At 39.5% G+C, this 17,239-nt stretch overlaps 1 protein-coding gene across 1 annotated transcript in view; it reads right to left on the bottom strand.

Moving 5' to 3' along the window:
- The window catches only part of FAT4 (FAT atypical cadherin 4), a 154,393-nt gene that overhangs the window by 19,663 nt on the left and 117,491 nt on the right, over positions 1-17,239 (bottom strand). Inside the window, exons 9-11 of the mRNA XM_065836057.2 lie at positions 11,122-15,471; positions 2,918-3,022; positions 1,218-1,525 (exon numbers count right to left, since the gene is read on the bottom strand). Coding sequence (XP_065692129.2) covers positions 1,218-1,525; positions 2,918-3,022; positions 11,122-15,471 — 4,763 coding nt within the window. The remainder of the gene's footprint in view (positions 1-1,217; positions 1,526-2,917; positions 3,023-11,121; positions 15,472-17,239) is intronic.

Here is a 17,239-nt window from a genome sequence, read left to right on the forward strand (position 1 = left end):
CCACTAGATACTACATTCCTCTGCTGCTCTCGGGACATTTCTGCCTATGGACATCTCACTCCAGACCTGAAGCTCTTCAGCAGGGTGCTCCAAACAGGACAGTTGAAAACTGTAAAAGGGCTGTATCTCAGCAGTGCTGACTTCTGCAGCACTTCACAGTAAAGGGAAACCTCTACAAGGACTCAGGGGGAGCCATGCTGGGTAGAACAGTTTACTCTTCTATTCCCCACATCACCTCTGTCTTGAAATATATAAAAAAAATTGTGGAGCCCCAACCATATATTATTCTTACATGACTTTAATTCCAAACGTGGGAAGAATCTGGGACCCCACGTATGCTGGCCATTCCTGCCTAAGAAGGGAGCTATTGTGCAATAGTTACTGATTATGGACGGCAAATAGATTTGGTTTCATTTCTAACTCAAACATTGTGGAGTCAAAAAGCCTGGTTTGAATTCAAAGAGCATTTGGTTTATGTTCTGCTTTGCAAATATTACTAAAAAATGAGAGAAGAGGAATAGAAAACATCTACTGGGAAAAAAAAAAAATGAAGGCAGGAGAAGAGTCAGAGTACCAGGCATATGGCAATCAGTTGGCCCAGTTCAGTTTTTGGCAGAGTTCCTCCCTTCAGATGCTTTCTGGGGGACAAAAAAAGAAGTAACTCCCCTCCTCCCACCCCAAAAAACCCTCTCAATGTAGCATCTGTGAAATTTTTACATGTATGCTACAGGGAAAAAATAGGCTTCCAGTCTGATGAGATAGGTAAAATCTCTAAACTAGCCTAAGGAGGTCAGAGATGCCTGGAATTTTAAGTTTGTCCACTTCTATTTTCCAAATGTTGAGAAAAATTATTTTGAGGCTTTTTGTAGTTACTATAGTTAATTAGCCTTTCCCGATAATCATCCCTGCAATCTGCATCAGTTAATTAGCCTCGTGTGTAGTAATTTATTTAATTATTCCTGGTTCTCATTTTTCACATTTAGAGTATAAGGCCTTTCACATGTTTTTTTAATTATTCTTTATCATCAACATACTAAACAAACCATTATAGGTCTTCGAGTGAGCTGGAGTAAGACAGAAATGAGGGAGGTTTTTTCCAAAGTTGGAGGCTCTGCTAGCAAACATAACATTACTAATTTTATGTTCCTCTGAGTTCATGTGGAAGCCAAAGTGACTTGGCTGAACTTGTCTTAAGTTTTCATTGTAGCATTTCTTACCATTCCAGCCCTCCGGGCAATAACTGTGTGAAATTGTCCATCAGACACCCTCTTAGTTGTGGTAAGCTTGTACGTGCCACTGCCGAGATTGTAAGAGAATCTTAGCCTCTCTTCTGCTATTTCCAGGGCCAGAAATTCTGCTCGCTCTCCAGTTTGGTTATCGTAGTTATACAACAATAAAGCATTACTTTTTATAGTGGCAAACTTTATATAGATGTAATTATTGTTTGGATCCATACTGGGAAACTCCATATACGACAGCTCTTCAAATCCATAGCTGTTCAGTTCACAATGATTCCCGAAAACACCTGCAAAATGAAAAGTAAAATCTGGTATTGGATATGTCATATCATCAGACATTTGTTAATCCAGTTTTGAAAACAAATTCACAGCTTGAGCTTATTTTTCTCTTTATAGCTGTCTCAAGTGATTGTTCATTTTTGACACTTATGGTTTAAACATTTGTGTGATTAAAACATTATGCCTTCCATGTTTTTATTGACCTGAATAGTTAGGTGTATTCTACACATTTATTTTCAGATCTCTGTCACATGATTTCCCTTTTTTCTTTTTACTGCAGCAACAATGAGAAAAAAAATAATTTATTAATATTAGTTACATTTACAATGGACTATGACTGTATAGGAAATTAATAAACTCTGAGGAAACATAAAACAAAGGAAATAGAATAAAGAAGTTATTCCACATGTTAGCAGAAAACTATTCAGAGGTAGTTTCAAATGTGTATTGAGAACCATATTTTTGTGCAAGGGTTTTCAGTAGCCTTAAAACAGGTTTATCTGTTTTTTGATTAAGCCGTTGTACTTATTTTCATGCTTTTCTATATGAACAATAACAATTCTAGATTCATCTGCATTCAGAACCAATCTTGCTGCAATTATATCTTGATACCTTAAAATATCTATGTTATTTTATGTCTTTATTTGGTTTATTCCACAAACTAAATTTTTGATAATTAGATAATTTGATAATTAAATTCTACATGCTTCTCTGATTCTAGGAATTGTACTCTGATTTTGGAACTCAAAACTTATTACCATACAATAAATCGAATGCGCAAATACTTGTATGGGCTGAGAAAGCTGTTTTGATTTGATCAGGTTTTCTTAATCAAAGCTATAAAAGTGCCAGTATCTAATGTTGTGCTCCTCACTTGAAGAAAAATGCATGTGCTCCCTAATTCTTGCTTTACAAGCATTTTGACAAATTATGCAGGTGATTGTACATAATTTTTCAAAAGAAAACCAAGCCCTCTATGCTCAGTATCATCCCAATATCCCTTTTTCTGAGTCAGTGTTATGGCAACATACCCACACTTTGCAGGAGCACAGAACACAGGAACACTGATGTTATTTACTATGTTCTTACTCTTCAGCCCTCCTAAAAGCATCTGTGATTATTCTGGAGAGCAAGTGCTGCTCTGAGCCCCCGCTGTGCTCCCCAGCCAAGCCACAGTGATCCCCCACCCGCATTCTCCCATCTCTCACTGCACTGGCAAAAATATCAGCTTCTCCCTCCTGCAGCCAAGGAAAACCAGAGAAGACAGGGCCAGGAGACGATCATTACCTGTTCACAGGTATGTGTATATACCTATATGCACCTATCCATTTTCCATAGGTAAGAATAAGCCACAACAGGGAAAGGGCAGACACAGCTGAGAGAAGGAGGAGCGTACTCACCGAAGGGGCAGTGGCAGTAATACCCCTCCACCCCGCTTTGGCAGGACCCACCATTGAAACAGGGGTTGCATTCACAGTAATTGACAGCAGAGTCGCACGTTTTCCCTGCGATTAGGGAGGAAAAAAAGCAATTTCCAGGTCAGAGTACTCAGGTCAATAGGAAAGTCAGGTTGGTGTTTAGGTGACGAGCTTATGTCCCAATGCTGGACACGTGGTTCGTTGGCACATGGGAAGGAAGGAGGGTGCCAGGGACCAATTGCAGCTCAGGGAGGGAAGAAACAGAGGAAGGAAACAGAGAGATGATGCTGAGCTGCTATGTAGCCCAGATAAATTAACTTTGCTTTGCAAGTGTCTCAATGTAATTATCTCATATAAGTATTATTGCTAATTTAGTTTGGTTTGTTTTCATTGAGTGGTGTCTGTAAAAGTGCTATCATGACGTAAAGCTCATACTGAACTAAAAAAAAAGTAAAAAAAAATACCCTATTGAATACAATGTAATCATCAGTGCTGGACCATGTATGAACACAGGCTGCTATTGTATATTATATGATTTTTCTTATTTTTCCTCATCAATTACAACCTCCTTCCTGACTCGGAGGGACCACAGTCCTCTGCAGCTAAAACAAGTTACCCTGGATACAGTCTTTTTCTAAGAAGACATTGTCACATGTGGTAAATATTATTCACCAGAGAATAAACTGAAATCACATAATTCATTTCAACAAGGAAGGGAACCAAGAGAAAAAGTGAAGATTTTAACAGATGCTGTACACCGACAAGGAGATTCATTGTACAAAACTAAAATCTTCTTTGTATGGAAACATTAGCTGCAAAATTATTAGTCTTCAATTCTGCACTTTTCATTGCTTAGCTTTTATCAGTTTAGCAACACTCCAGTCTTGGTACCTGCCTTCCTCCTTCTGCTGCCTGTTTAGTGAAAACTTCAAAGAGTTGTCGTGTTTGGCCCTCATGTTTCTCTACAAAAACTAGCAAAATCAACTATGCTCTTCAAGACCTTTCCTTGAACTTCACCTAGGCCAGGATGCGCACAGTTAATTAGCAAAGGTTAAGACTGCCTTACATGTCTTATTGCAGTGATAATTAATTATTTTACTCCTCACACCATAGGAATGTAATATATGTTTAAACTAAGAGTACAACATGAACTTAGAGAGTGTTCATTCTTATATGTCACATATATCTGATAATCCTTATATGTCACACCAGCAGAGTTAATATAGCACAGTCCTGCGATCCATATGACAGCAATGCACCCTATACAGTCCTTAGGGATTGCTGGTTCCTAAAACTGCAGAAAACCAGGACTGTGCTATATTAACTCTGCTGGCATTTTCAGAATTTCCTAACTTCCGTCACCTAATTCGAAAATATATTTTCTTCCTCCTTTTTCCTCCATCTACTTTTCTGTTTAAGCTAAAGAAGTTTGCAGGCAATTCTTGCATGTGAGCAGCAGCCCTCCATGTGCAACTGCGAGCAGGATGGAAACGGAGCGCTGGAGGATTCCTGTGGTTAATACATAACTTGTAGAGTCACCATAAATCCAGGAAACATTTCCAGTGCCTGAATCTAATTATGCTTTGGGGGTATTTATTTATACTTTATTCTCTAATTGGCATGACTGAAGGATGAGCTAACTTTTTAATGTTAGATTTTACTGTTTTCTTTATTTTAAAATCATGTACATAGTACAGATCTTCGACTTATCAAGGAGAACACATAGCAAGAGCACGGCACAGATACTTAAATTAGCTCAGCGATGCTTCCTAGTTTTCAAAAAAACCCAAGTGTAGCTAATAAGGCTTACTATTTTTTTGCAATTCAAACTAACTAAATACTCTTGTTCTCAGCATTAAAGCTGTCATATTTGCTGAGTCAGCAACAGAATATGGATGTTTATTTTAGCTGCACATATTTTAACCAGTGAATAACAACATCTTCTTCATATTTAACAATTGTTTGAATAATTCATGAAACTAATAAAAGTGTGTTTGCATTTATTCCAACTGTTTTGACACAGGAGAAGACGAATACTCTGATTAAACAATTAATCAGAGCTATTAAAACTAATATTTATTTAAAATGAAGACGACATTTTGGCTATTTTTTGCCATTCACTGAAGTGCTAAAGACCTGGGAAAAACGTATCTATTTACATTTGGAATAAGGATCCAACAGAAGATGTCTCTGAAGCTTACTTTTCCTCTTTAAATGCATATTAAGAATGCTTATCCTAGAAAGCAAGAGTCCTTCAGCCAGATATTGGCAGGAAAAAAGTATAACTCGGGCATATTTTCCCCAGTTTATCACTACAGCCATTCTGTTTAAGGTTTTAAAATAAATGACCTTGATAAAGCAATCTCATTAGAACAACCTGGTAAACATGATGAGAGTTATAAGCCAGAAACTGACAAATAAATAAATAGGTAAACAGTATAATATAATGTCATGTAACTACCAAAAGAACATAAAGTTATTTCTATTCAGTATATAACTAATTTTCATTAAAACAAATTATCCAGACATGGCCACCCAAAACTCTTAAGACATTCATCTTCTTTCTGCTTTGGGACAGAAAATATTCATCCAAATTTCCTTCCATCTTCAAGTCAGTCCCTTCTTGGACTCATCTTAGATAGAAAGTCTCACACACTCCTTGTCCATCCTCTATGGAAACGTCTCCATATTTCAAGCTACTATTGGCAGCCTGCATTGGTTACTCTGCTGAGATTCAGAGAGTTTCTATCAACTCCTGTTTTTCGGATGGTCCACCAGTGTTCAAATGACACCTTCTTAACCTTCCCTTCTAATCTAAACTATATTTCTCTGTTGTTATTGACCAGACTTGATTTGCAGAAGTGAATCTTTCTAGGCCTTTGAACAAGGACATATACTCCAGGAATCATGGAAGAAGTTAGGATGGAGGGACCTTGGAGGTCACTATATCCAAGCCCCATTCAAAGCAAGGCAACCTCCCAAGTTAGATCAGGTTGCTCAGTGGTTTACCCAGCAGGGTTTTGCTCTGGTTTGTCTTTTCTTCAATATGGAGATTCCTCCAGATAAGTTGCTGTGATACAACTGCAACTTCTTCTAAACTTCTAATTTTTCTTCTTTTTACTTCTTATTCTTCTAGCAAGTAGAGCCATCCAAGATGGCAGCAGGTTGTCCCATCAATTTCAGTTATCTCCCTTGCAGTGTGCTAATACTAGCTTTCCAATATCTCAATAAAAGACTGTATTTGTTCACTTTTGTGCTGATGGGCCACCTGTTTAGTGGGTTTCAGACGCAATAGGATATGTAGTAAGGACTCAGATTTGGAAAAACAAAAAATAGCTTGCAAATCCATTCTTCTTCCTGTTCTGCCTAAGATATTATGTTTATATTTAGATATTACTTTTGTAGAGAGGACTGTTTCTAGTGAGTAGAGAACTTACACAAGTACTAGCTATTTTGAGAGTCTTGCACATATAAACCAGATCATTCAAGGAATCTTACTGGATTGAACAGGATAAGAAACTGATTGCCACTATGCATATAGGTACCCTCATTTAACCCCAGTGCTCAGTTCTACTGCTTTTCAGAAAGATGAAGCCAATGATTTTAACCTCACAAAACCAGAGTGGTTTTGGTTTTCAGAGGTCATTTTCCACAACAGTCTGCGAATTTAAGTGTAAGACCATGAATTTAAGAGTAATGTTCTGATAGACTTTTATCCCACCGAAGCAACCTTCCTTAAAAAATTATGAGATGTACATGTTTTCACGCTTTATGCAAGTCAAATTTCAAGAAACATTTATTTTCACAAATTCAGACTACTATGCACTTCTCAGCTGGGGAACAATTTTATTTGGACAGCATAAAGAATTAAGCTATTTATATATGTTAGATTAGTATTTCAGGGTATCAAATCCAGTAAGGGAAAGGAAACATCTCAGCTAGTTTTTGGGAAACAAGGAGACTCCAAACCAAAGCCATCCCCAGTAACACCATTTCAGGTGAATGTTACAGTTAGTTGAGTATACAGATCTCAGCTGAACTATCAAAACATTCAGGGTATTTATTTTTATGTCAGAAAGATCTTTTTTCTGAAGACCAGGAAAATTAAGATAACACTGGATAACTGATAACAGACAACACTAAGCATTTATCATTCATCACCTCAAGCTGATGATATCACATGCAGTGGCTTATAAAAAAATCTAACTTCCTGGATTTTTTTAATTGAAAAATGTAACAGAAGCAGATACTAACTGAATGCTCTTGGGTTAGATTTCAGCTGATTTGAGAGTATCAGCTTTTGTGGTTCTCTGTGTCCATCTTTTAAAGTGGTTGTTCTAATATTTTAGTCTTGCATTTGAAACAATTTCACAAACCTACATTCCTTCATCTTAATGAGTTGTGGAAAACGGGAAATGAAGGGTTCAAAGGAAGGGAAGACAACTACTGTAAATCACAAAGTATATTCCCTCTAGAAAGTGATTATTTTGAAAACAAAACCTGATCATCATTAGGAGATGTAATTATAACAGATTGTTTAAACCCTAATGATGTTGCTCTGAGGTAATCAGTCTTTATAATCCTATTCAGTGAAAAGAACTAAATTACCTTTGCAGTATAATGAAGTGAAATGCAGCTGACAAAACATAATAAATCAAGGAAAAGACTCTCAGTTTTCAGGTAAACCATTATAAAGGTCCACAGCTCATGTACTCTAATTTACAGCGAACAGAGACTCTGTCTCAGAAAATACTAATTTCTACTTATATGCAATGTTGTGTAAGTTTGTTGTGTTTTGTGTGGTTTTTTTTTTACCAAGCATGCAAATTCAATTATGAGACTGTATTTTTGTTCCAAGAGAAGCAGCAAAGCTACGTATATAGAAAACTGAATTAGAAATTACTGTTTTGATTTTTTTTTTCCTGAGACACTCAAGTGTTATATTAATAAAGAAAAAGTTACACACTTTATTTTTACATTCACTATGGCTATCTTTAATCATGTATGAATCAGGTTTAGACACCCAAGCAGCTGTGTTCTCTTTCTGTTGGCAGTATAATAACGACATAATAGTCTCTATGTCAAGCATTCTCAAACAATCTGTATTCTGACATTTGTTTGCAGAACGTATTGAATACTAAATTTGCAGAATTTCAAATATGCTTTTGCAGACATAAAATGTCTAAATATACTGAATATTAATTGTGATCTTATCTAATAAGCTCTACTGACATTCAACTCTGAAGAAATTTTGCTATTTAATTACATACTTCGGTGCCATTTGTTTTCTATCTTGACCAATTAATCTCCAGACACTTAAATAATTCTTGATTCTGCAATGACCAACTGATTTAAAAAGATCTGACGCCCAAACAGAAATGTCTGCCTCAGTGGTAGTCTATTCTAAAATTATTTGTGTTGACAAGGAGTTTAAGAAATCTCATTTCAGATGCCACATTTAATTCATGGCATGAAAGAAATCCAACACTTCAAACTGTAAGAGTCTCTCACCACATTTTCCTAGTTAAAACCTTCTTTTTTTTGAGTTTGTCACATGTGGGGCTTTATTTTTAGTTGACATAAGGGTTGAACATTAAGATATGAGCTTTAATACCAGAAAAATATCAGCTGAACATTTCTTTAATGTTTCAAATTATAGGCTAGAAGCATATATTACAGTATGCTGCTACAGTTAATGAAGTGTTTTGCTTGGTTGCAACAGCAAACATATGCCCATTTAATCCTGGTGCTAATGACCTAAAGAGTTACAGGGGATAGGTGCCCTAGAATTATTATGCCATGCTCCTGGCAATATAAGTTGATGCACTAATACAACATGAAATAAAATCCTGGATAGTTTGCTTAATTAGAACTGCTTGTCAATTAAGAATAATTGCTCCTGACCTGAGGCTCAGTAGAACACTGGCGAGGTTCACACAAAAGATCACATCAGTGTCCTGTATATCAACAGGCCTTTCACACTGAGTATGTATCAACTGATGTAGCTGCACTTTAAATGAAGTAGTTAAGCTTTTATTTTGGAATTAACCTCCTCCTTTGCAATTAAGTATGTGGCATCTCCTGTACCAACCTAGTTTAAGAAAGAAAACAAAACCAAAACCAGTCAACCCCCTGACCGCCTTAGTCCTTAGAAACCCACTGGTTTCTAAGGACTTTTGGTGGCAGTGGTGGCAAGCCCGAACACTCACATCATAATGACCATGGCTGTGCCGACCTGGGCTTCCCTGGGGCATCTGAGATACAGAAATACTCTTTAGAAGAGGTAATGAAAGCCTTGCCTTATCTCCTCTGGTTAGACTCTTTATGATGTCTGTAAAAAGAGGCTTTAGCAATGGTTAAAATTGTTCAGACCTTCCTTAAATGTCATACTGAGCTAGACAATGTTTTAATTTCTTCTGCTGTTGTTCACTTAGGGTGCTCTAAGCACGGCAGGAACGTCTGAATGTCTGAACCTAAATAAAATGGAATCGTAAATTATCATTTTCATTTGGGTCCATTTTCTACAGACACAATGAATAAATGGTAGAAAGTTTGAGCCAAAATTTGCATTTTATTCAAAGGCTGTGCACAAAAAGTCTGAGGCACTGCTGTGGTACACACGTTTTATAACTGTGGTGCTTCACAGCAGCGGTAAGACAGGATAGATGTAACCCTGCACCACCATCCAATGGCAAATCCCTATTTCTGTTTTTGTTTTGAGAATCTGTCATTCAGAAATTATAATTAAAGACTGGGAGCTAATCCCCTGATCAACTCCTGTTTGATCCCACACCCCTGGCCACCTACGCTACAGACGTCTTAAGTTCAGCGAGGGGAATCCTACCACAGTGTACAACCATACTGCTTTCTGACACACACAGCTTTTAAAGTGACATTTTTCTAAAGCATATTTTCTACAGATACTTTGGTGGATTTGTTTGAATTATTTTAAAAGTTTCAAAAAATTATTTTTTTCTTGAATGCTCCTCATATCCCATGATAACAAGAAAAGTATTACTGCTCCTGATGTAAAGCCCAGTAAATGAGCAAATTTCTCATGTGCACGGGAACCACAGGTGGAAAAAGACCCAAGCAGACACAGATTCTGTCTGATCAAAACAAGTGTGTATACAAAATTCAAACTTGCAAGCTCTTTGGAGGAGGGCTGCTTTCCCAAATGTCAGTCTGAATAACAAAGGAAGTTGCAGGCTGGAAAATAGTCATGCTAGAACAATTTCAAGTAGAGAAATTCAGTGGGCCACAGGTTTGATGGTATAATTAGTCACAATAACCAAGTAGTTTTCTTTTTCTTCAGTGGACATCTCTGTATTTTCATCCAGCCTCTAACACTATGTATTACAATGGCTGAAGTGGCTTAAGAGAATTTGTGATCTAAATCTGTAGATATTTCTCTTAGAATGACTGAAAACACCCAGAACCTTTTCAGAAGCAGCCAGAAATTTAATTTGCTAATCACTGTACCCTTTGAAGACTGCAAATAAAATTCATTATCTTCCTTCAAGACAACAGAGAATAGAGCCTTCCCCTGATTAGTGCAAACTTCAGCCTGCTTTTCTAGGGATAAAATCCTGCTGCATTCAAATGTGTAATAAATATTAGAGAAAAACTACTCAGAAGAGGTAGGAATGCAGCAGCCATTTCTGTTTTTATGAAAAAAAAAAATTACGAAGGGACAATATATAGAACAGACATGCTGGGTCATTTTGCCTGAATTCTGTTTTTTTCCTATATCTTTCATCAGTTTTCTGTCTTGTAAGACTAAATAATTTGGGGCAGAGGTCAATTTTCTTGCTTGGCACACTCCTAGCAGGCTTGACATGCTACCACAACATGCATAACAATAACAGAAAGATCAAACTTAAGCATTGGAAATGCTTTCTACATATTTAATAAATTAAAATAGTTCTTGTAAAATCCTTCTGTTTTAATGCAAGTCAGGTAAGCGAGATTTGCTGAGGACAGAGATAAAATGAAATAGCACTGTGGGCACCTGGTCCTCTCACTTTTCATAACTACAAATACCTCAGTTTTCATGACCTCTTCACCTATTGGGGACGCTCATATTCAAATAATAGCAGCTAGAATGTATCTTGAGATAAAAATGTATGTTTCTGTCCTCCTTCCATCTCTTCTTGACTGTAAGATATAAAGAAGTAAAAGCGTACCTGTAAACCCCGTTTTACAAACGCAGTTGAAGCTTCCGGGGAAGTTCTGGCAGGCGGCACCATTTTTGCAGGGGTTGGAAAGGCACTCGTTGACGTCCCTCTCGCAGGCCATGCCAGCGAAGCCCTCCGGGCAACTGCAGGAGAAGCCCCCCACCAAATTGTGACAAGTCCCATCATTGTGGCAGGGGGAAGGCAGGCATTCATTGATGTCGGTCTCGCACAGAGTCCCCTCGTACCCTGGCAAGCACCTGCACACGAAGGGCCGAAGGGGCTCGTTGGCCACAATGATGACAGGGACGCTCTCATGGCTCTTCAGAGCAGGGCTCACCGCCAGCCTCCTCAGGCAGCTCCCTCCGTTCTGGCAGGGGCTCTGCAGGCACCAGTCGTGGTCCACAGCCTCAATCCGCACGCCGCTCTGGCGGAAGAGGATGTCTTTGATGCTCTCGAAGAAGGTGGCCACACCACTGGGATTCACATACTGGTTGTTGCCACGTTTGACGGCCGCCATCAAGAAGGTGTGGTTGCTCTCCTCATACAGCCCATAGAGCTGCACGGCGGTGCCCAGCCCCATCAGCTGGGAGCTGGCAATGCGCAAGAAGTGGAGATAGTGATTTGTTAGGAAATCCTGCACGCTGTGGGCACTCAGGCGGAGGAGGATGCTGTTGTCAATGGTGGCGTTACCGAAACCCATGAAGAAAATCCGGACACTGCTGGTGACAGCACCATGTAACCCATCATTGCTGAGGACGGCCAGGTCAAATGTGCCATCTGTGGACCTTGCCTGCGAGTGCAGATCACAGGTGCCCCCGGGAATACTGAAGAGGCTGGTAACTCCTGAGGTGAGGGAGCACTGGAAGCTGTCTAGCACATCTGGATCCTGTGGCTTTACATTGCCCAAAATTCCACCTGGGAAGAGGTTGCCGTAATAGTGAACAAAGATTTCTACTGTTCTGGGCTGAGATGGGTTGTCATTTTGGTCTATTACCTTGATCAGTACAGTTCCTGTGGAAGACATCTGAGGAACGCCAGAGTCTCTCGTAATCACTGACAGGTAGAAATTGCTGATTTGCTCTCTGTCAATCTCTCTTGTTGTTGTCAGAACACCAGTGGTGCTAAGGCTGAAGTAGCTGGTTGCAGGGCCAGTGCTGAGCAAATAATATGTAAAGGGACCTTGGTTTGGTGGGAGATCAGGATCTGACGATTGAAGTGTCATCACAAGTGTTCCTGCACGGTTATTCTCCATGACTTCTCCTTGGCTGGTGGACAATGTTGGGCCGTTGTCATTGATATCTTCCAAAGTTACCAATAAAGAGGCACTTCCTGTAGCAGATGGTGTTCCAGAATCAATGGCCAGCACAGACAGGTTGTACACAGGCAGTGTTTCTCGGTCCAGCTCTGCAGTGACTGTCACCTGTCCTGTCTGCGGGTTGATGGAAAAGGCACTGTTGTTGTTGCCAGACCCAATGAAATAGGAAAACCTGCTCCAGCTAGGTACAGAATCTGAATCAAAGGCACTCACAAATGTGACATGGGTGCCTGGAGGAACACCCTCGCTGATTCTTATATTGTAGGTCCCTAAAGTAAAAACAGGAGGATCGTTGGCATCCAGTATAGTGATATTAACAGTTACTTCATCTATATCTGCACCACGAATACTGCCAAAATTTTTTGCGAGGACCTTCAAAGAGATTCGTTCTTCTTTTTCTCTGTCAAGAGGTCCTGAAACGTAGATCTGGCCACTTTTCTCATCTATCTGGAAGCCTTTCTTTCTGCTGTTGCCAAAGGTAAGGTAGTGGACTTCTCCATCAGTTCCCATATCACGATCACTAGCAAAAACTTCACCTACAACAGTACCTTTGGAGGCTGCCTCAGAAACCTCAAAATAATAAAGCTTGGACACGAAACGGGGCACATATTCATTTGTCCCCTCTAACTGGATGTTGACACTAGCAAAGCTGCACCTCTCTTCATCTGGAATATTAAAAGCCTTTACCATTAAATGGTAACTTTGCTTTGTTTCATAATCTAAAAATCCCTGGGTGGTGATTGTTCCAGTATTGGGGTCAATGACAAAGAGGTCACTATCTGAGGACTGAATAGCATATGCAATCACAGCGTTAGGTCCAGAGTCAGCATCCGTGGCATTTAAACGAATAACAGTTGTCCCACTGGGGGCATTTTCTAACACATTGGGAAAGTAGTCCTCAGGGCTGAATGCTGGAGAATTATCATTCACATCAATTACATTAACAGTGACCCTGCAGGAGCCTGTCCTGGACACCCATCCTCCATCCGTGGCAGTAACAACTAGCTCATGCTTTTGGCACAACTCAAAATCAAGTGGTTTTGCTAGTGTCAGTGTACCGGTAGTTGTATTAATAGCAAAGATGCCCTCCTCATTTCCAGAGGAAATATTATATCTGATTAATCCGTTCATAGCGGCATCTCTGTCCTGAGCTGAAAGCGTCCTGATGACTGATCCAACAGAGTGACTCTCCGGGATTGTAATGCTCATACGGCTTTGTGAAAATTCAGGTGTATGGTAATTTTCCTCTGTCACAACTATTTCAACAGCTACCTCAGATGAGAGTGGAGGATTACCTTTATCCTTTGCTTTCACTTTAAAGAGAAAGTTTTTGTTCAAATCACCCATTAGTGAAGATGACACAGAAATCCAGCCTGTACTCCTGTCCAATCTGAATTTATTAGTTTTGCTTTCATCAGAGACAAAATACTCCACTTCAGAATTCAAGCCAAAGTCTTTGTCATCCACTGCAGTAACTTTAATTAAGTTTGTGCCAACCCTCACGTTTTTAGTGACAGGAGTAAAATATTTAGGAGCAAGGAATAGCGGTGCATTGTCATTGCTGTCTACTATGTTAATAGTGACGGTTGTCTCGCTCATTAACGGAGGACTGCCTCGGTCAGAAGAAGTAACAATGAAGCTGTGCCTATTAATGTTGACATTGCTTGAACCGCTGGAGTTTTGGTACCTTAAATACTGCTTGTTGAAAATTTCCCCTGTCGTTGCATTAATTCGGAAGAATTCAGACTGGGATTTTATGAAGTAGAAGACTTGGCCATTTGACCCTTCATCGGGATCAGTTGCTGAAACCTGGGTGACCTTCAGCCCAACTCCAGGAAGCTCAGGACACTCCAGGTAGTAGGACGGCTTTGTAAATCGTGGGGCATTGTCATTGACGTCCATAACAAATATGGTGACATCTGTGCTCACTGTCCACCCAGAGTCATGTGCAGAGACCCTGATTCTGTAGCGATCTGTGTCCTCTCTGTTTAGCGGTCTGCTGATGGTGATGTCCCCTGTGCTGGGATTTATGGTAAATGGGAGACTCGTATCCCTTATGGAGTACCTGCTGACCGCATTCACACCAATGTCTTCATCTGATGTCGTGACTCGGGTTACCGTAAAACCTAGAGGTGCATTTTCAGGCACAGAAGCACTGAATATCTGTGAAAACCTCGGAGCATTGTCATTTTCATCCAAAATATTAATAATAACTTTGACGGTTGTGCTCTGGAGAGGGGTGCCTTTATCTGAAGCTTTTATTGTTAGCGTGTATTGAGACAATTTCTCCCTGTCCAAGGGCCTGACACTTCGGATCTCACCAGTGGCTCGATTGATACTGAAACTATTTTCCATATTGCCCTCAATTATTTCATAATTCAGCTGTCCATTTAGACCACTGTCCCTGTCGACAGCAGCCACCGTCAGTATCTTCCGTGGGGACAGGTTCTCCGCTACTTCTGCAATAAAGGGATCTTGCTCAAACTCTGGTGCATTATCATTGACATCTATCACCATTACTTCCAACTTCTTATATGAGGAAAAGGGAGGAAAGCCCGTATCTCTGGCCTCAATCCAAACCACGTATTTCTGTATGGCTTCGAAATCCAATGCCCGCCCAACAGAAAGCTGTCCTGTCACCTGGTCAACCAGGAAAGTGTTGCCCAGGTTACCACTGGCGATGTAGTAAGACAAGGAGCCTCCCCTGGCTGAAGACCCAGAAATGGTGGTGACAAGCGTACCAACTGCTTGGTTTTCAGGAAATGTGAAGGTCTCCTGATCAGCCTGAACACGAGGAAATTCTGCTTTGTTCACAAACCTCACGGTGACGGTTGTAGAATCTGTCTTGGGGTACTTGCCGCCATCTCTCACATGGACAGAAATGGTGACTTCAGACTCTCCTGCCAGCGGGTTTGCAGCCAGGATCGCCCCCCTTGCTGGATCAATGTGGAATTTCTCAGAGTTTTTCCCCATGATGGAATAATGGAGCTCGGCGTTGGAGCCAGCATCCGCATCGGTGACGGTCACTGCAAACACAAATGAGCCTAAAAGGGAAACAGAGACAGGGCAGTTCTTTAATGCATGCACCCATGGTGGGCAACGTGATGCCAGCTTTTCACTTGGAATCACTTGTGAGTGTCTCCCCTTCCTGCTATTCATCCTGGAGCTGTATGCTCTTCCATACACTGCTCTGAAAATAAACTGCTTTTTTCACACGAGAAGTTCAACAAGGGGCAGGTGAGTTTGTGAGCCTGCAAAACAGGCACATGGCGAGAAAAAGCGGGTTTGAAAACTAGGTCACTGCATTCAGAGAAACACATGTACAGATGTCAGGGACTGCATGTGCATCTGCACTGGAAAATGGACCTGCAATTATCTGCAAGCCCAGCATCCCAATTCTGGAACATTCTCATTATGAGAGCCAGAAATCTAGTAAGATCTTATTTTTATTTTTTAAATTACTAATACTTTTTGTATCCAGGTAAAAAAAAACAAACCAAACCAAATGAAAACAAACCTGGAATTCAATGACTATTAAGATTATGTAAGTGAACAGGCAGCACCCAAGGACATTAACTCTACAGACCCACCTTCCCTCATTTCCCTGCTGCTCCTTTGTCTCCAATACCCTCTTGCTTCTGATTTTGTAAGAGCATTCTGAAGAGAGTAACTAACAAGACTGCATTTTTAAAAGCATGCTGGCCCACTGAGCAGTAAAATCACAGAAATATAGAACTATTGCACAGTAATGCAATAACATGAATATATTATGTTTCAGGTCTTTTGAATTTAGGCTTCACAATGAGCTCAACTATACAGGCACCATTTGCATTAACACCTATATTTGCCTATTTGCAAGGAGAATCCAGGGTGTTATTTTGCACTGGAGTTTACAGATCTAACACACAACACATCTTTCAAATTTGACACTGTCCAACCAATTTGTAGAACGCTCTGTTGATGTTTTACTGGTGCTGAAATATAGAAAATACCACTTCTGTATAAAAATCATGTTGTTTTCAACCTCTTAAGGCAAAATCATTTACAGTCAGGGACAACTTTGACAGTGTCCCCTGAAAACCACACTTCATGTCACTATTTGTCATGTGCAATGATTTGTAATCCAGAGGGAGAAATATTTAGACAAGAACAGTATTCAAGTCCTTGTGAGAAGCAGAACAAAAAAATATAGATTTTTGCTTCAGTTAACCAGATTATATTAATAATACTAATTCTCTCTTTTAGTCTTGATTAAAAAATAACAAGGAAATCAAGCTTTTTCTTTAAGAGTGTACGCTAGATATCCTGCGATTGGAATAAAAGCAAAAGCCTTGAAGAAGTTTTGAGGGTTTATTCTTTTCTTTTTTTGGAAAAGCTACTTCAGAGTCTACATTAGACTGCAGGAAAGCTTTGGTTGTTTTTTTGTTTTTAATGGATACCATGCCTGCTAGTAACACCATTGTCAAAATAACGTGAAAAGATATTAACATTTCCTTTGAAATGAAAGCGAACTATCAACTGGGGAAGTTGCAAGTAAAAAGAAAAGTGCACGGACCTCTAGGCTTTTGCTAATTTAAAAACAGAGTAAACATAGCTTAGGCTTTCTATATGTTTCTACTTATAACAGGTTTCATACAAAAAACTTCCCAAAAGATATTGCCAGAAAACATCAGTTAAACCTACACGTACTTCTCATAAACACATTAAAAAAAAAAAAAACAAACAAAACACCCAGAAAAGAACGTTACAAAGGCACTGTGCCCTAGTTAGAATACACAAAGATTCACCAATGCAATAATAATATACTTTCAT

The sequence above is a fragment of the Patagioenas fasciata genome, chromosome 4, assembly GCF_037038585.1.
Source record: "Patagioenas fasciata isolate bPatFas1 chromosome 4, bPatFas1.hap1, whole genome shotgun sequence".
Classification (NCBI taxonomy): Eukaryota; Metazoa; Chordata; class Aves; order Columbiformes; family Columbidae; genus Patagioenas; species Patagioenas fasciata.